General features: G+C 43.3%; 1 protein-coding gene across 1 annotated transcript in view; it reads left to right on the forward strand.

Annotated features, from left to right (window-relative positions):
- MYCT1 (MYC target 1) overlaps positions 1 to 20,669 on the forward strand; it is a 59,003-nt gene extending 38,334 nt beyond the window's left edge. The window contains exon 2 of the mRNA XM_075864447.1: positions 18,498 to 20,669. Within this exon, the coding sequence (XP_075720562.1) occupies positions 18,498 to 19,027 (530 nt within the window). The 3' untranslated portion in view covers positions 19,028 to 20,669. The remainder of the gene's footprint in view (positions 1 to 18,497) is intronic.
- The last annotated feature ends 356 nt before the right edge of the window (positions 20,670 to 21,025 follow it).

The following is a 21,025-nucleotide window of genomic DNA, read 5'->3' on the forward strand; positions in this document are numbered from 1 at the left end:
GTTTTATGCTACTTTAATTTGTTTCAAAACAAAATGTCCACCATACCGTGCTGATTATTTTCTCCATACAACTTTATAGTGGTGGGAGCTCCATTTTATTGATACAGAGCCCCAAATCAATTCTGTCTGCTTGCAGCGGCTACTAGGGGGAGCATAGGAACCTACTGCATACAATTTAGACATTGAACTCAATATTAAAACACTGCACCGTAAGTTCCTCCAGCTACAGCATGGAGCCTCAGCTGCTATAAAGATATTAAGAAATTTATCAGCAGAGATCTTTGGATATATTTAAATGAAACAAAAATGGTATTCAATGGTGGACATTCACTTTAAGGTAAATACTAAAGCAAATATAAGTATATATAATTAAACATAATTCCATCATGCAGTCAGCATCTGCAACGGATCTCTAATAAAACAGGAAGAAATGAAATTTGATCTTGCTTTGGGATCTGACTAGTGTATACTACTTTTAACACAATTAAAAAATAATTATGTAATCTCAAATGGGATTAACGCAATTGACAATCATCTCACACAAGGCAATAAAAATGGATACTGTTAGAATTATATTTCAGGTAGTTTCAATGCAGAAGTCTTATACTTTAAGAGAACAATATAAATCATATCCCATTAAAGCAAAAGAAAATGATGTACCCTAAGGGCATGACCACACATGGCGGAATTCCTCCGCAACTGTCCGCATCAATGCCGCACCTAATCCGGGTTGCGGATTACGGCTGCGGATCTGCACAAAATGTGCAGAAAATTGATGCGGACTAGCTGCTGCGGACTGCGGGAAAAGTGCTTCTCTTCTCCCTATCAGTGCAGGATAGAGAGAAGGGACAGCACTTTCCCTAGTGAAAGTAAAAGAAATTCATACTTACCGCCCGTTGTCTTTATGACGCGTCCCTCCTTCGGCATCCAGCCCGACCTCCCTGGATGACGCGCCAGTCCATGTGACCGCTGCAGCCTGTGCTTGGCCTGTGATTGGCTGCAGCCGTCACTTACACTGAAACGTCATCCTGGGAGGCCGGACTGGAGACAGAAACAGGGAGTTCTCGGTAAGTACGAACTTCATTTTTTTTTACAGATACATGTATATTGGGATCGGTAGTCACTGTCCCGGGTGCAGAAACAGTTACTGCCGATCGCTTAACTCTTTCAGCACCCTGGACAGTGACTATTTACTGACGTCTCCTAGCAACGCTCCCGTCATTACGGGAGCCCCATTGACTTCCTCAGTCTGGCTGTAGACCTAGAAATACATAGGTCCAGCCAGAATGAAGAAATGTCAAGTAAAAAAAGCAAGACGCATCCGCAGCACACATGACATGTGCATGACAGCTGCGGACTTCATTGCGGAACTTTGAATCTCCATTGAAGTCAATGGAGAAATTCCGCCATGAGTCCGCCACTGCTCCGCAACAGACAGAGCATGCTGCGGACACCAAATTCCGCTCCGCAGCCTATGCTCCGCAGCGGAATTGTACGCATCGTGTAAACGAACACTGCTAAATTAAAGTGAAAGTCAATGTAGAAACGGCTCCGCTGCGGATTAACGCTGCGGAGTGTCCGCAGCGGAATTTAAGTGCAATTCCGCCATGTGTGAACCCGCCCTAAAGGGGGTTTTACACTGGACGATTATCGGGCAGATGAGCGTTCATAGAATGCTCATTGCCAATAATTGCCCTGTGTAAACAGGAGAACAATCAGCAGATGAACGAGCAAACGCTCGATCATCTGCTGGTTGTATCGTTTTAAAAAAGTGAAATATTATCGTTGTGTAAACAGGGAGACATGCTGCCGACATGATAATAATGTATGGGGACGAGCGATCGGAGTAACAACCACTTGTCCCCATCCACAACTCCGTGTGACATTGTCTCTCTGATCGGAGCTCGCTCCACCGGCCGCTAATCGGCCGGTGTAAAAGGGCCTTTACAGTACATCAACTCATAAAATATATCATGTTTATTCAGGGAAAGGCGATGCCAACATATTACAGTTTAATGTTGGATAGTAGAAGTCACACATCTTATACTAACTGCATAACTATGATATCCCACTTCAGCACTCCTATAGAAATGCAAATCACCACGAGACTGACTCCTGAAACCCCTGAAAATCAGCTAATATCACAGGGTTATATTGGCACTCAGAAATACAGTAATGTATGGCTAAATTGAGTCCGCTAGAGTGGGAGAGATTTCTTACATAGCAAATCCTCCGCTATGGCATATAAAGGGTATGCCGAGCTTAGGACCCCCCTTTATATTGTCCATTGATAGGGCTTGTTGCCAGAAGACAACCCAGCTAGGTATGTTAATAGTGTCCAACTGGTTAAGGGTATGTTCACACAGATTGTTTTCGGCTGTTTTTCTTGCCGTAAACACCCGAAAAACTGCCGAAAAATCGGAAGCAGAATGCCTCCAAACATCTGCCCATTGATTTCAATGGGGAAAAACTGCGTTTTGTTCCGACGGGGCGTAATTAATGCGGCCGTTTTTCAAAATGGTCGCGTAAAAATACGGCCGCGAAAAATAAGTGCATGTCACTTCTTCAGCCATTTTTGGAGCCGTTTTTCATAGACTCTATAGAAAAACATTGCCATGAGACAACCCAGCTGATAGTGTCCAACTGATTAAGGGTATGTTCACACAGAGTGTTTTCGGCAGTTTTTCAGACATCTGCCCATTGATTTCTATGGAAAAAACGGCGTTCTGTTCCGATGGGCCGCGAAAAATAAGTGGAGGTCACTTCTTGGGACGTTTTTGGAGCTGTTTTTCATTGACGCTATAGAAAACAGCTCCAAAAACGGCCATAAAAACACTGCGAAAATCGAGAGTGGCTTAAAAAACGTCTGAAAATCAGGAGCTGTTTTCCCTTGATTATTCGGTTATTCAGTCGCGCGGCAAAAAGCGTGGTAAAACCGCACTGTGTGAATACACACTTAGGGTAGGAACACACTAGGTGTCAACACTGCGGATCTTCCGCAACAGATTTTATTCACAGGCTGCAGAGGTCACATGTCCTGCAACGTCATCCCAGGAGGCCGGACTACATACAGAAGAGAGGAAGGAGGTAAGTATAAAGGTTTGGTCTTTTTCTGCCGCAGCTTTCGTGGTGCGATTTTTCAGACGGCATTCCCTGCCATGTTTAGGGTGGATTCACTGTGCATCTTGACGTAGAGTATCCGCCCTGAACACGCTGTTCCTGCCCTTATTGGGCTTTTTGACCTCATTAGTAACTTTTTCCTTTCCATAGCACACAGCTTAGAGGTAACACTGAATAAGGGTGTTTACGGTTTAAAGCACTCTAAGGGTATGTGCACACACAAAATAAAAAACATCTGATTTTCAGACGTTTTTTAATCAGTCGCGTTTTTTGCGGCATTTTTAACAGCCATTTTTGGATATGTTTTGCTATAGAGTCTATGAAAAACGGCTCCAAAAACGGCTGAAGAAGTGGCACTTCTTTTTTGCAGCCATTTTTTTACGCGACCGTTTTAAAAAAAAGGCTGCGTAAAAAACGCCCCGTCGGAACAAAAGGCCGTTTTTCCCATTGAAATCAATGAGCAGATGTTTATAGGCGTTCTGCTTCCGATTTTTAAGCTGTTTTTACGTGCTGAAAAATAGCTGAAAACACTCTGTGTGAACATACCCTTATTCTTAAGGGTATGTTCACACGCAGTGACCAAAAATGCCTGAAAATACGGAGCTGTTTTCAGGTGAAAACAGCTCCTGTTTTTCAGGTGTGTTTGTAGCAACTCGCGTTTTTTGCGGCGTATTTTGTGGACGTTATTGGAGCTGTTTTTCAATGGAGTCAATGAAAAACGGCTCCAAAAATGTCCAAAGAAGTGACATGCATTTCTTTTTCGCGGGCGTCTTTTTACGCGCCGTCTTTTTATAGCGACGCGTAATATAACACCTCGTGGGAACAGAACACTGTAAGCATTGAAAGCAATGGGCAGATGTTTGTAGGCGTAATGGAGCCATTTTTTCAGGCGTAATTCGAGGCGTAATACGCCCGAATTACGTCTGCAAACAGTGCGTGTGAACATACCTGAAAACAGCTCCGTATTTTCAGACTTATTTTGCTAAGCCGTGTAATAAAGAAGGTTAACAAAAAATATATTATCTTGGAAAACAAGTTGATATTTATTTTCTAGAAATATTCTTATCATATATAGGAAGATTTTTTTTTTCCGATAAATTTAATTTGGTAGGTTTAAGTAACAGATATGTTTAATTTTTTTCTCTTTTGCTGATGATTATTTTAAGATTAAGGGTATGTTCACACGCTAGCTGTGATTTACGGCTGAAATGACAGCCTGTTTTCAGAAGAAAACAGCTGCCTCGTTTCAGCCGTAAATGCTCCTCCTCGTAATATACGAGGCGTCTGTGACGCTCGTATATCTTGAGCTGCTCTTCATTGAGTTCAATGAAGAACAGCTCAAATTACGTTGCAAAGAAGTGTCCTGCACTTCTTTGCTGAGGCAGTCAATTTACGCATCGTCGTTTGACAACATAAAATGTCACGATTACTACAGGCATTGTTGGAAATATTACATTTTACAACAAAAGACAATTATGTCTCAAGAATAATCCCACAGTGCTATTAAAGTTGTTGTCAATAACAGAGAAATAAGTTGTCTAATAAAGTATTATATAAGCAGTGGGTGATATGCGCTATTCCCGGGATATAGCTTTAGATAATGCCTCATTATATGTCCCACTGACCATACAACAAATAACATTACCAAAGCAGAGAAACGTGAAAACACTGTATGAGTCAAAACCCAATGTAACTAAATATCTCTATTTAATCTCCTTGTATGTTTCCAAACATTATTCAGTCTTCATGGAAAAGCTATTGCTAGATAATTGAGTAAATGTTCCCAAAATGTGATGATGGCTTAAAATATTTTTACTGGACATAATTAATGCATTGAACATTGGACATAATAAATAACTTTACCAGATCAGATAACTGTCATCTTTTTGCTTATTGAAATACATGCGAGGAGCGTGCATCTCTTATTGAGTCTTCTCACAATAGTTTACCATTATTGTGGTATACATAGCCCTATAGTATAAGATATAAATACACAAGTGTATCCATAAGGCCACGCAGGGGCGTAACTAGGAAAGACTGGGCCCCATAGCAAACTCTTGACCGGGACCCTCCTGTGTGCCACAAGCAGCCCCCCTTATAAATAGTGCCCCTGTAGACAGTGCTATATAGCCCCGCATATAGACAATGTCACATCCCATTTGTAGATAGCGCCCCCACCTCCCCTTGTAGATAGTGCCATACAGCCCCCTGTAGATATCGCCATAAAGCCCCCACTGTATATAGCGCTATACAGCTCCCACTGTATATAGTGCCACACAGCCCCCCTCCCTTGTATATAGTGCCACACAGCCCCCCATTAGTAGATAGTGCAGCACAGCCCCCTGTAGATTGCGCCACACTCAGTCCCTGTAGATAGAGCCACATTTCTCCCCCTTGTAAATAGTGCCATACAGTTCCCCATGTGTATAGTGCCACACAGCACCCCCTTGTGTATAGTGCCACACAGCTCCCCCTTGTGTATAGTGCCACACAGCCCCACTTTGTGTATAGTACCACACAGCCCCCCTTGTTTATAGTGCCACACAGCCCCTCCTTGTGTATAGTGCCACACAGCCCCCCCTTGTGTATAGTGCCACAAGGCAATGGCGCATCCGAGAAAGTTGTATCAGCCAGGGAGATGTCACTCAAACATGGAAAGGTGGGTTTGGAGACAGGACTATCTGGCTCTCAAGATAGCGGCACCGCCCCCTGACCCTCTAATGAGTAAAAGTGGATTTTAAAGATTTTGCTGCATCTGAAAAAACAACCATGGGAATGTTTGAAAATATTGTCAGGTCATGTATTACCGCTTGGTGGCGGTTCAAGGGGTTAAAACCACCTGACAGATTCCCATTAAATATACAATGAATTGAGAACAATTCTATCTGCCCTAAAATTTTGTTATTATAAATATATCCTATATAATTACAGATCCAGAACCCAGCTCTGACATATATGCAGTACCACAACCAAGCTCAGTACATAAATACAGCACTAGAACCAAGCTCTGACATATATACAGCACTAGAACCAAGTTCAGTACATAAATACAGCACTAGAACCAAGCTCTGACATATATACAGCACTAGAACCAAGCTCAGTACATAAATACAGCACCAGAACCAAGCTCATTACATATATACAGCACCAGAACAAGCCTCAGTACGTAAATACAGCACTAGAACCAAGCTCAGTACATAAATACAGCACCAGAACCAAGCTCATTACATATATACAGCACCAGAACAAGCCTCAGTACGTAAATACAGCATGAGAACCAACCTCAGTACATAAATACAGCACTAGAACCAACCTCAGTACATAACTACAGCACCAGAACCAACCTCAGTACATAAATACAGCAATAGAACCAAGCTCAGTACATATATACAGCACCAAAACCAATCTCATACATGTATATAGCACCAGAACAAAGCTCAGTACTTACATACAGCATCAGAACCAAGATCAGTACATACAGTGAAGGAAATAAGTATTTGATCCCTTGCCGATTTTGTAAGTTTGCCCACTGTCAAAGACATGAACAGTCTAGAATTTTTAGGCTAGGTTAATTTTACCAGTGAGAGATAGATTATATAAAATAAAAAAAAGAAAATCACATTGTCAAAATTATATATATTTATTTGCATTGTGCACAGAGAAATAAGTATTTGATCCCTTTGGCAAACAAGACTTAATACTTGGTGGCAAAACCCTTGTTGGCAAGCACAGCAGTCAGACATTTTTAGTAGTTGATGATGAGGTTTGCACACATGTTAGATGGAATTTTGGCCCACTCCTCTTTGCAGATCATCTGTAAATCATTAAGATTTCGAGGCTGTTGCTTGGCAACTCGGATCTTCAGCTCCCTCCATAAGTTTTCGATGGGATTAAGGTCTGGAGACTGGCTAGGCCACTCCATGACCTTAATGTGCTTCTTTTTGAGCCACTCCTTTGTTGCCTTGGCTGTATGTTTCGGGTAATTGTCGTGCTGGAAGACCCAGCCACGAGCCATATTTAATGTCCTGGTGGAGGGAAGGAGGTTGTCACTCAGGATTTGACGGTACATGGCTCCATCCATTCTCCCATTGATGCGGTGAAGTAGTCCTGTGCCCTTAGCAGAGAAACACCCCCAAAACATAATGTTTCCACGTCCATGCTTGACAGTGGGGACGGTGTTCTTTGGGTCATAGGCAGCATTTCTCTTCCTCCAAAAACGGCGAGTTGAGTTAATGCCAAAGAGCTCAATTTTAGTCTCATCTGACCACAGCACCTTCTCCCAATCACTCTCAGAATCATCCAGATGTTCATTTGCAAACTTCAGACGGGCCTGTACATGTGCCTTCTTGAGCAGGAGGACCTTGCGGGCACTGCATGATTTTAATCCATTACGGCGTAATGTGTTACCAATGGTTTTCTTGATGACTGTGGTCCCAGCTGCCTTGAGATCATTAACAAGTTCCCCCCGTGTAGTTTTCGGCTGAGCTCTCACCTTCCTCAGGATCAAGGATACCCCACGAGGTGAGATTTTGCATGGAGCCCCAGATCGATGTCGATTGACAGTCATTTAGTATGTCTTCCATTTTCTTACTATTGCACCAACAGTTGTCTCCTTCTCACCCAGCGTCTTACTTATGGTTTTGTAGCCCATTCCAGCCTTGTGCAGGTCTATGATCTTGTCCCTGACATCCTTAGAAAGCTCTTTGCTCTTGCCCATGTTGTAGAGGTTAGAGTCAGACTGATTAATTGAGTCTGTGGACAGGAGTCTTTTATACAGGTGACCATGTAAGACAGCTGTCTTTAATGCAGGCACCAAGTTGATTTGGAGCGTGTAACTGGTCTGGAGGAGGCTGAACTCTTAATGGTCGGTAGCGGATCAAATACTTATTTCTCTGTGCACAATGCAAATAAATATATATAATTTTGACAATGTGATTTTCTTTTTTTTTTTTTATATAATCTATCTCTCACTGGTAAAATTAACCTAGCCTAAAAATTCTAGACTGTTCATGACTTTGACAGTGGGCAAACTTACAAAATTAGCAAGGGATCAAATACTTATTTCCTCCACTGTATATACAACACCAGAACAAATACAGCTCAATTTAGTGCAACCCCTGCCGTATAGGTTTGTACGGCGTAAAACTACAGCTCCCAGCATGGCTCGAACAATGGTGAGGATATGCTGGGAGATGGTGTTTCACAAAAAAAAAATGATACCACCTATCATCTCGCTGCAGATCATACAGTAACTACAGTACTGATTAGAGGCAGAATAAACATTTATATTAAGTGACTCACCGGTGACGTCTCAGATTCGAGTTCTTTTCTTCTTCCTCGGGTCCAGACATCTATGATGGATTTCTACTGGCCATGACCCATTTCTGCAGTTTTCTGCTCAGACGTCTTCAGCTTCTTACTTTGAAAACATTTTTGCACCTATAAATGAAGTTAAAATTATCAACACCTCTGAATATAATAAAGCACCATACACTGTGTCCCTGATTATAATTGTACCATACACTGTCACACACGCACGCACACACACACACACACACACACACACACGCACGCACGCACACACACACACACACACACACACACACACACACACCGTGCCCCTGTAGATAGTGCCCCCATAGCCCCCTGTAGATAGTGACCCCCATAGAGCCTCTGTAGATAGTACCCTACATAGAAGCCCCTGTAGATAGTGTCCCACATACAGCCCTTTGTAGATAGTGCCCACATATGGACTCTAGAGCTGCAAGGCAATAGTGCTAACCACTGAGCCACCGTGCTGCCCTACATATAGCTTCCCCTATAGGTAGTGCTTTCCCTTATAGCTCACCTCTGTAGATAGTCTCACATATAGCTCCCCCTGTATATAGTGTCCCACATATAGCCTACCCCTGTAGACAGTGCCCTACATATAGCCACCCTGTAGCTAGTGCCCCACAGGTAACCCACCCCTGTATATAGTGTCCCACATATAGCCCACCCCTATAGAAACTGCCGTAAAAATAGCTCCCCTATAGATAGTGCTCTACATATAGTCCACCCCTGTATAGTGCCTCACATATAGCTCCCCCTGTATATAGTACCCTACATATAGACCCCCTGTAGATAGTCCCCACATCCCCACATATAGACTCCCTGTAGATAGTGGCCCACATATAGACCCCCCTTTATATAATGGCCCACATATAGACCCCCCGTAGATAGTGGCCCACATCCCCACATATAAACCCCCCTGTATATAGTGGCCCAAATATAGACCCCCTGTATATAGTGGTCTACATTACCACATATAGACCCCCCAAGTAGATAGTGCCCCACATCCCCACATATAGACCCCCCTGTATATAGTGGCCCACATATAGATGACCCCCCTGTAGATAGAGCCCCCACTATAGATAATGCCAGTCACCGTTTTATTAGAAAAAAATGAAAACATTTACATACTCACATGATCCCGTTCCCACGCAGTTTGATGGCAATGCAGACCTGCTCTCTTCTGAGCAGGTCTGCTAGAGCTGAACGACGCGTCGTTCAATGACGCTGATTGGCGGGGCAGAATGACGCTAGCACCATTGAAAGGCGCTGATTGATGGGGCACGGAACATGCCCAGCCATTCAGCGCTAAGGCATGTATTTGGCTGTTGCTAGCACCGGGGCCCCTCCGGTGCTAGTGACGCCTTCGAGCATGAGTGGGCCTATGTCGCCCAGCACATACTTGTTGGAGGCTCAGCAGCGCGGGCCCCGTAGTAGCAGCGCTACCGCTGTAGCAGCCATAACGGCCACTAGTGGCACCACCAGGCATATGGGGTGGCATATTGGCCGGCGGCATGGGCCCCCTCAAGCCGCGGGCCCCGTAGCAGCTGCTACGGCTGCGACTGCGGTAGTCACGCCACTGAGGCAACGTTCAGACGTGGCGGAATTGCCGTTGAATTCCGCTGCGGACAGTCCGCAGTTTAATTCCGCAGCCGCCGTTTTTTACATTTGTTTCTATTCTTATTCAAAATAAGAATTATTCATTTTTAGGAAACTTAGTTCAGACATTGCGGAAAATTACTGTGCGGAAATTAGGCTCCGGTGCGGAATTTTCCCTCCGCAGCATGCTTATTATGTTGCGGAGAAGCAGCGGAATTTCACTGCGGATTTCAGCCTTTGCAATGCAAAAACTGAAATCTGTGGCAAGTCCGCTGTGATATCTGCAACCTCTGAATTACCTGTCAAATATGCAAATGTTGGTGCAGATTCGTTGCGTAATTGCCCCGAATCTGCAAAAACATTTGCAGCGGAAAAATTCTGCCACGTCTGAACGTGGCCTAAGTGGCTCGCAACCCCCTTCTGTGTGGAAGCAAAGTTGCAGTTTGGGTGGTGGAATAGCAGTGTGTTAAATTTCAAACTGAAATATTAACCTGCAAATTAAAAATGTCATGATTTTGTGTTTCTCTACATTTAATATTTTAATCTTTTTTACTTAAATCTGGCTGCCAGATCATCACTCATAAATGAATGTGGCTCACAAGGAGCAACAGGGGACAGTTAAATTAATGATTGTCCATCTCTCAACTATAATGCAGGGACCTCGAGAAAAAAAGCCCACCACCTTGGGCACCAACAAAGCTTGTCTTGCCCCTGATGTGAATACATGAATCTTTGTAATATACCTTATTTGGGGAAAGTAGTACCTATATCAAAGGGTACTGCAAATGTTCAGTGACCTTTTCAGTCAGTAAAAGGTGGTCTTCAGTAACAGATTAACAGAAAAAAAGAGGTAAGAGAAGAGCAATTTGGATTAGGCGGAAATAACTGCAGTCTCTCAGTTTTTGTGAGATTTGAGTTAAAATTGGGGATGCGTGTGGAGGGGGGTCATGTAAGCCTGTGTTTATACATTGCGGTTGTAGTTCAGTTTTGCTGTGATTTTTAAAAAAGTGTGACAGCAAAAATAGCTATACAACCACAATGGGTGAGCATAGCCCAAGGTCGGTTTTACAGAGTCGCAATGTGGGCACATTTTAATGTTAGTATTATGGCCGCAATAACCGGCTGTCCTGCGGTTCTACTTAACCAGTCTTAGCTTACCATTAGAGATGAGTAAATTGATTCAAAATTTTTTTTATTTGGTCCGAATTTCCAGATATTTTTGAGGTTTGCTGCGCATGAATCGGCAAAATGGAGTCTAACATTTTCCAGATTAGAAAAAGGAACAGGGCAGAAGAGGAAGTGAAAAATACCTGGTCTCCCATAGTGTCCCTGCCGGCCTCTTGAGATGACGTCGTTACGTCCCATATCACTGCTGCTGCAATGCGTTCATGGCGGCCTCCAGAGATGATGACAGGCTGCAGCAGTCACATGGGACAAAACAACATCATCCAGGGACGCGTCGCTACGGGAGACCAGGGGAGGGGTGTATGTTTTTTGTTTTTTTTTAGGGCTGGAATCGCAAGTGCCCTGATTGCCCTGTTTGACCAGAGAGTGTCCAACATACAGTTCGAACTAAATCAAATTGCACAGCTGAAACAAATTTTGTCAAATGAATTCACCTTTATTCATGATAGTACCCTATGACAATTCAAGTTCAGTTCAGCTGAACTGCAGGTTGGTGCAGGTGTTGTGGATGTAATACAGTTGCTAAAATGTGCCTGTATTACCACTGTGTGAAAGCATATAAGCAGGTGGTATACTTGTAAGCGTGAGAAAAGAGTCGACACAGATTCTCGGTACAACTGTTTACTGTAATGGCAAATATTTTCCTTTGATTGACAGCAGATAGGTAACCTTCGGTTGGGGATATCGATCCCACTGGAGTCCCCCTGAGAGAGGTCGCACCTGAACACACGTTGCCCAGAGATAGAGCGATAAGAGCACCTCCGCCAGTCAATGCGGTAGCTACCCAATACTGAGTGTAATGCACAGGGGTAAATGTTAGGCTCTAACCACTACCTTTCCTGGTCACCCTCTCCCGCCCTCAGCCGGCGGCCACTATACCGATGAGGCTCACCTAGGAATGCAACGAGTACAGAGGTGACAGATATACGTCTGACACATCTTTCTAACTGTCCATACGTTCAGTATAATTGCGGCATCTGTCGCTCTGTCTCTTTAAGTCTGTCTGCTTCACAAACATTTAACTCTTTATGCACTTGAACATTGTTAAGGTTTCTTCACACCAGACAACACATATATATATATATATATATATATATATATATAGTCCAAGAATAGGCAGCACTCCAAGTCACAGTGAAAAAATTGCCTTTTTATTAGCCCTTGTGCAACGTTTCGGCTCTACATGTGGAGTCTTTTTCAATGCTTGAAAAAGGCTCCACATGTAGAGCCGAAACGTTGCCCAAGGGCTAATAAAAAGGCAATTTTTTCACTCTGACTTGGAGTACTGCCTATTCTTGGACAACTATAGGAGATTTGGAGCCGTGATCGAGCTCCGAGGGCGTGCACCCACCCATAATCTTGACCGGTGCTGCTGGACGGTGGACAAGTACATTAGAGTCTCTAGTTTGAGAAATAGACGCCTCACATGTCCTCAACTGGCAGCTTCATTAAATAACACCCGCAAAACACCAGTGTCAACGTCTACAGTGAAGAGGCGACTCCAGGATGCTGGCCTTCAGGGCAGAGTGGTAAAGAAAAAGCCATATCTGAGACCGGCTAATATAAGGAAAAGATTAATATGGGCAAAAGCACACAGACATTGGACAGAGGAAGATTGGAAAAAAGTGTTATGGACAGACAAATCGAAGTTTGAGGTGTTTGGATCACACAGAAGAACATTTGTGAGACACAGAACAACTGAAAAGATGCTGGAAGAGTGCCTGACGCCATCTGTCAAGCATGGTGGAGGTAATGTGATGGTCTGGGGTTGCTTTGGTGCTGGTAAAGTGGGAGATTTGTACAAGGTAAAAGGGATTTTGAATAAGGAAGGCTATCACTCCATTTTGCAACGCCATGCCAAACCCTGTGGACAGCGCTTGATTGGAGCCAATTTCATCCTACAACAGGACAATGACCCAAAGCACACCTCCAAATTATGCAAGAACTATTTAGGGAAGAAGCAGGCAGCTGGTATTCTATCTGTAATGGAGTGGCCAGCGCAGTCGCCAGATCTCAACCCCATAGAGCAGTTGGGGGAGCAGCTTGACCGTATGGTACGCAAGAAGTGCCCATCAAGCCAATCCAACTTGTGGGAGGGGCTTCTGGAAGCATGGGGTGAATTTTCTCCCGATTACCTCAGCAAATTAACAGCTAGAATGCCAAAGGTCTGCAATGCTGTAATTGCTGCAAATTCAGCATTCTTTGACGAAAGCAAAGTTTGAAGGAGAAAACTATTATTTCAAATAAAAATCATTATTTCTAACCTTGTCAATGTCTTGACTATATTTTCTAGTCATTTTGCAACTCATTTGATAAATATAAGAGTGAGTTTTCATGGAAAACACGAAATTGTCTGGGTGACCCCAAACTTTTGAACGATAGTGTGTGTATATATATATATATATATATATATATATATATATGTATATATATATATATATATATATATATATATATATATATATATGTAAAACACTTATCTGGAGCCCAGGGATACCATCTCTGCAGTCACCACAGTATGTAGGGGATCAGGCAATGCTGGTTATGACCTCTTTACTTGGGTCCATCTTCCAGATATGTTTTTGCCTCAGCAGCAGTCTTGACTCTTGGAAGCCTGCGCTTGTCTCTAGTGCTAGGCTTTTCTAAATATTGTTCATACCTGAGCTTTATATCAGCGGCCTATCCCTCTCTGACTCTCCCTGTCTTTTTCTCAGTACCTCTTCGCTCACATTCGTGGTCTTTTTTTTAGCTCAGCCTCCTCCACGTGACGTCATGACAGCCCTCACGTCACTCAATCACGCCCCCCCATACAGAGCCGACGGAAGCCTCCCTTGTTCGCACTGCATAGAAAGCACCTTGTGATGACGCTGTGAGCGTCACTGCCATGACAATGCCAGCGCTTCTTCTGTTTGGGTGCCGTACTCCCGAACCTACCCCAGACTGCCGGCACTCACGCCTTAGGGTAGGAACACACACAGCGTGTTCAGGGCGGATATGTCAAGTTGTACAGCGTATCTGCGCTAAACACCGCATGTCGTCCGAAAAACTCCACCACATCGTGGTGCATTTTTCAAGTATAATTTCCGCTGCGGAAAGCAACAAAAACAAAAAACTTTCATACTTACCTCCTCCCTCTCTTTTTTGCATAGTCCGGCCTCCTGGGATGACGTTTTAGGCCATCTGACCGCTGCAGCCTGTGATTGGCTGCAGCGATCACATGGGATGAAACATCATCCCAGGAGGCCGGACTGGAGATGAAGCGGTGAAGTCTGGGTAAGTATAACTTTTTTTTTCTTACTCGCGATTTTTGCGGTGGAAGCGTTGCGATGCCGCCGCAAATGTTGCAACACAAACCACTTTGTTGTGGGTTTAACCACCCTATTGAATTCAATGGAGAAAACCCACAACACAAGAGCAGCGATTCCACAGCATTACTTGGCATGCTGCGGCTAAAGAAAAAGGAACAAAGTTCAATTTATGTGCATTTTTTTTGGCAGATTTTGTCCTCTGTGTGGAGATGAGACTTATTGAAATCTCACCCACACTGCTGCTACTGTAATACGCTGCGGATTTTCCGCAGTGTTTACGCCTAGTGTGTTCCTACCCTGAGGCCGGATTCACACGAGTGTGTGCGTTTTGCGCGCGCAAAAGGTACTTAACAGCTCCGTGTGTCATCCCCGTATGATGCGTGACTGCATTATTTTCACGCAGCCGCCATCATTATGACACTCTGTTTGTATGTTTGTAAACAGAAATGCACGTGGTGCTTTTCTGTTTTCAATCATAGTTTTGACTGCTGTTGCGTGAATCACGCGCATCACACGGAAGTGCTTCCGTGTGCTGCGCGTGATTTTCACGCACCCATTGATTTCACAATGCACAAATATAGGACATGTCGTGCGTTTCACACAGCGGACATACCCTGCGTGAAAATCACGGACTGTCTCAACGGCCCCATAGACTAACATAGGTTTGTGCGAGGCGCGTGAAAATCACGCGCGTTGCACGGACGTATTTTACGTTCGTCTGAATAAGCCCTTATGATACAGTTACACGCAGCAGATTTTGATGCAGAAATTTAGCTCTGTTGAATTACATTGGGGCAGGTCTGCTGGACAGAAACCTGAGTGTCAACTGCAGATTTCTGCCATGGATTTTCTAGTTCTATGGCTAGGGCCAGCGTCAGCACCTGGCGAACCCAAGCAAGTGCCGGGGCCCACTACCTTAGGGGGGCCCACTTGAGTGCTGTCGTTGCCGTCGTCATGGCATCACTGTCCATATATGGACAGCAATGTCAGGACGAGAGAAGGAGTCCCAGGCAGTGCGCTAGCGGCTCTGCTCCGGGACTCTGTCTCTGGGGAAGCCCCTGACATCACTGTCCATATATGGAGATAGATGTCAGAGGGAGAGGAGTCCAGGCAGACAGCTACAAGCAGCTCTACTCCAGGACTCCGTCTCTGGGGAAGCCCCAGACATCACTATCCATATATGGGCAGTGATGTCAGGAGGAGAGAATGAGTCCCAGGCAGAGCGCTAGTGACAGTGACGTCAGGGGTTTCTCCTGAAGTGGAATCACCAGCCAGGGGATTCAACTCCTAGAGGGAACCCCAAAGGTGCCACCTTCAGGGAGGGAGGTTGTGTGGTACTACCAGGGAGGGTAGGGTGGCTGTGTGGCACTACCACGGAGGGGGCTGGGTGGCACTACCTGGGAGGAGGGGGTTGTGTGGCACTACCTGGGAGGTGGGGGCTGTGTTGCACTACCTCGGAGGAGGGGCCTGTGTGGCACTACCTGTGAGGGTTGGCTGTGTGATACTATCAGGGAGGGGGGCTGTGTGGCACTATCTACAAAGGGCACTACATTTATAGGGGTACAAACTGGGGGCCTAACTTCTATATGGGGGCATACACAGGGCCTAACGTCTATATGGGGGCACAAAGTGACGTTTTCTGCCATTTTACTGCCGCCGTGAGTTTCCCCGTTAAAGGGGCCTACAAAGTCTGTGTCGCCCATAAACCTGGAGCCGGCCCTGCCTATGTCTAATTCGCACCCTGTGAACATAGTCTTAGAATACATTTTGAAACACTGTATACTTTTAACCGGGAATGTCATCTGACCAGAAGTGTTTGATGCATGTAGCAGTGGGGCGCCCCTTGTCTTTTACATATTTAAAATAATATTTAATATATAAATGTAAATACATTTTCAGGACACCCTCCCAAATTAGGTTAACAAGTTATTCTTTCCACCAAGTTTCCTATAGCCTGTTCCAGGAGCTCACCTTGAGCTGTGTGCCTGCATGCTACTCCTGCCCTGCTCCAACACACAGCTTTGTCTGGCAGCAACGGCTAGTCCTCCCACTCCTGCTCTTGTCTAATAAGATGTGAAGACTCAGAAGGATAAATAAGGGTGTACAGCACCAAAGTCGGACAAACTCACATGGCCGGGCTCTCACTCTCTCTCTGTACTATGGTTCGTGTGTGAGCTACTCCTCCGCAGGCTCTACTGACTGGCTGCCCCTCTTTTGTGATGTGCTGCTCCTGGTGGCGGATTCAGGATTGAGATCTAGGGGGATAGAAAAAGCACACACTATCAGCCACATACGTATAAAATACGGGATGAGGGCAAGGGAGGCTTCAAACATCAGACCGAATCCCTAAATTAAAACACACCCAGACCAACCTCCCCATCAATAGCATGTTTAATACATTGCATAGTTCTGTGCAAGTTCTAATTGGGAAGCCCTAACTTTGAAACACACAAGCCTATTTGCCTACACAGCCTATTCTATCCTTTTGGTTATGTTCACATGCAGCGGAATAATGCAATACAAATAAATTCTGCTCCATTTTACTATATTCCACTTTTTTTTACTTCTCTCTGTATCCCATCTCTCATCTATTATGTAGAGTGAGTAGGTTAGGTTTGAGTATTTTGTTTATTGCTTCTTCAATTTATTCTCTTATAATGATGTACGTTTGATGTACGTTTTATTATAAATTGATGTTACAATTTATAATAAAAATAAATATTCTCAAGCAGTCCAGCTTTTCTGGCAATTACCAGAACTGCCAAATTATTAGTATAGGCTTGGGTTTATATTTGCTTATACCTAGAAAAGTATAAAATACGTCTGGAACTTCGTTGTTTATGGTAAATTGAACTTCAAATCTCATGATGCTTAGGGTATGTTCACACGGCTTATTTTCGGACGCTTTTCGGGCCGTAAACGGCAGAAAATTCGGAAACAGAACTCCTTCAAACATCTGCCCATTGATTTCAATGGGAAAAACAGCGTTCTGTTCCGACGGGACGTTTTTTTTCACGCGGCCGTTTTTAAAAAAACGGCTGCGTAAAAAACGGCTGCGAAAAAGATGTGCAGGTCACTTTTTGGGACATTTTTGGAGCTGTTTTTCATAGACTCTATTGAAAACAGTTCCAAAAACGGCCGTAAAAAAGCTGCGAAAAACGCGAGTTTCTCAAAAAACATCTGAAAATCAGGAGCTCTTTTCCCTTGAAAACAGCTCCGTATTTTCAGTCATTTTTGGTTAAGTGTGTGAACATACCCTTTTCAGAGAAAACAGCCTTTGATTTTCAGGCGTTGAAGCTTCTTTTAATTTGGAGCTTCTTTTGAGTTTTCTTTTGAGTCTTCTTTTGAGGCTGCTTTTGAGGCGTTTTTCAAAATGGCCACGTAAAAAAAAAAAAACCCAGTGAAAAAGAAGTGCATGTCACTTCTTAAGCCGTTTTTGGAGCTGTTTTTCATTGACTCCATAGAAAAACAGCTCCAAAAACGGCCATAAAAAAACGCAGTGAAAAAAGTGAGCTTCCAAAAAAGTCTGAAAATCAGGAGCTGTTTTCCCTTGAAAACAGCTCCGTATTTTCAGACCTTTTTAGTAAACGTGTGAACATACCCTTAGTATTACAACTAGTTTATCTTCCAAGTCATTTCAATATTTCAATCAGATCTCTTATGCATAGGTCTCCTTTATCAGAGGACAATATTTGATAGAGGGGGAGATGAGAAGAGGCTTACTCTATGTCCTGACATTTAAACAGCTTTTTTTTATGAAAATACTGAATCAAATCATAAAAATCTAAATATTTATATATACACTATGCTCCCTGATAGGGTAACATAGGGAACCTGACAGATCCACTTTAATATTTATATAAATGAGCTCATAAATGCATAGGGGATTTAATTAACTTTCTTTTATTTTACTTAAATCTATGTATCTAATAATTTTATTTTATTTCTTAACAGGCGGAGTAATATTATCATTTACAGTTTCCATTGCCATTGGATTGATAATTGGAGGTGTAATATGGATTCTAATTACATGCTTGTCCCGCCGGCGGGCCAGTGCAGCTATTTCCCCAAGAATGACCAGCTTATCAAGTCGCCGTCCTAGAACTTCTTCTCAAAACCAAGGATTAAATAGATCTGGGTTTTATCGCAACAGTGGCTGTGAACGTAGGAGCAACCTTAGCTTGGTCAGCCTCACTTTTCAACGGCAGCCTTCACAAGAGCAACCTGATCCGTTCACAAGAAAGCCTAGCTTCAGAGCCTCCACTTTTCATCCATTTTTACAATCTCCTCCCGTTGCGGTTGAAGCTGAGAGTCAACTTGTTACTCTACCTCGTGCCAACAACACATCACCAACAATTAACACTACTGGCAACTTTGGTCGGCCAGACTTCCACTGGTCAAGTAACAGCCTACGTCTTGGCCATTCAACTCACACACCACCACCAGCCTATGAAAGTATCATTAAAGCTTTCCCGGACCCTTGAAAATTGTTGGATTAAGTAGTTACCATAAATGAATTTCTGATACATGTATTCACACACAAGAACTCACACAGTACACCACACTAATACTTCAATTCAAGAAAAACTATAGAAAATAGATTTTAAAATATAAATAAAAGGTTAAGTTGCTTTAAAATAAATCAATGTTGGGTCAATATTTGACTCACTCTATAAATTGCGCAGTGTATGCTATGTACATAGACAATGAATCTTGTTTGAGTAGTTTGCTTTGTTCACATAACTTTTTGTATTACATAGTAAAGGTCTTATGTGTAATATTGTCATTTTTTATGCCTATCAACCATATTAATATTTACTAAATATATTTTGAATGCCCTCATTTCCATGTAATATTTTGCAAAAAATTGTTAGTAATTTAACATATGTAAATATAGTGTTTGCTTTCACACCAGAAATGAAAATACCACTTGTTTGTAGCATGTCTCTAAATTTTTTAGACTAGTCCTAAACCTGTAAAGGGAATAATTATGGCTTAGGCTACCATGCTGTTTCTTTGCTCCATCCATATATAAGGTCATTGTATTGTTGTTGTTCACACAAGCTTGATTGGAAAAACATAAGTTAATCATATATCTCGATTCTAATGTTGTTTCCTCCTGATGTTATCTTAACCAACAATATGGAATGGAGACTTGACACATATAATGCATTAGGAAAGGGGCAGTCAGATGTTTGTGGTACTCTAGTTTTTATTGTGTCTAAGGCAAGTTATCTACCAACCACCAATAAATTGGTCCCATGGCCAGGTCATCACAGAACAATTGTGGCTGACCTACATACAGAACGTATAAATTGAAAACACTAGGCACAGACGCACACATAACAGTCCCCATAAGAGTATGTATACTCTCCAACATTTAAAAATGACCCTGGAGTAAAAGATAGGTAAAACAATTGTGCAAGAATAATATAGAATTACTAGCAAGGATGTCATTTGGAGCAAATTCTTCCTCATAAGTGCCTGCCACCGATCCCCCAGAATGCTTACTACAAATGCCTATATTACACAGTATGTAAGAAAGCTACAGATACCCCTATAACAACATGTGCCAGTCACAGATGCCTCCGTAACAGTTTAAGCAAGCCCAGATGCCCCACAACAGTATGCCCGCCAAGGGTGCACTTATAGCAATGCACTAGCGACAGATGCCCCCATAGTGTAGCAACCAGAGATGCCCCCGTTACAATAGGCAAGCCACAGATGACACCATAACAATGTGCCGATGTGCTAGGGAGACTCATCCCCCTCTTACCTCTACTGGTGGTGTTGGTGCCTCTATTTGTGCCTGCACCGCCATTCCCAGTTTAGTAACAATCCTTTAGTAGGTAGGCACTATTTTCACCCTTGAGGTTTCCACACAATCTACTGAAATAGTCCGCACTATAAAAATAGATGACTCAAAAATATCTACAAAAATAACTATGATCTGAGCTTTCACTATGATTCCAGAAGCTGCTGTGCACCTAGATCATTATAGGAATGAGGCATTCGTGCTGAGATTTTTGCAACCACATCACACATCCATTTTACACAAAACATTTCATTTAAAATCATGTGCATGTTTTACATGTTTGTAGATTACATTTAGGCTGGGTTCACACGACCATGTTACGTCCGTAAAGTACGGAAAGTATTTCGGCCGGAAGACCCGGACCGAACACAGTGCAGGGAGCCGGGCTCCTAGCATCATAGTGATATACGATCATGATTACAGTACGGGACAGTAGTTCCACGCAGAGACAGGGACTCCTAGCGTCGTACATCACTATGATGCTAGGAGCCCGGCCCCCTGCAGTGTGTTCGGTCCGGGTCTTCCGGCTGAAATACGTTCCGTACATTACGGACGTAACATGGTCGTGTGAACCCAGCCTTATAGAAAACATATTTTGTTATTTAGATTATGTTGAACGAACGCTAGTCAAATTTGCCCCCTCAGGCCTTGCATTAGGAATATCGAC

Source organism: Rhinoderma darwinii, chromosome 4 (genome assembly GCF_050947455.1).
Source record: "Rhinoderma darwinii isolate aRhiDar2 chromosome 4, aRhiDar2.hap1, whole genome shotgun sequence".
Taxonomy (NCBI): Eukaryota; Metazoa; Chordata; class Amphibia; order Anura; family Rhinodermatidae; genus Rhinoderma; species Rhinoderma darwinii.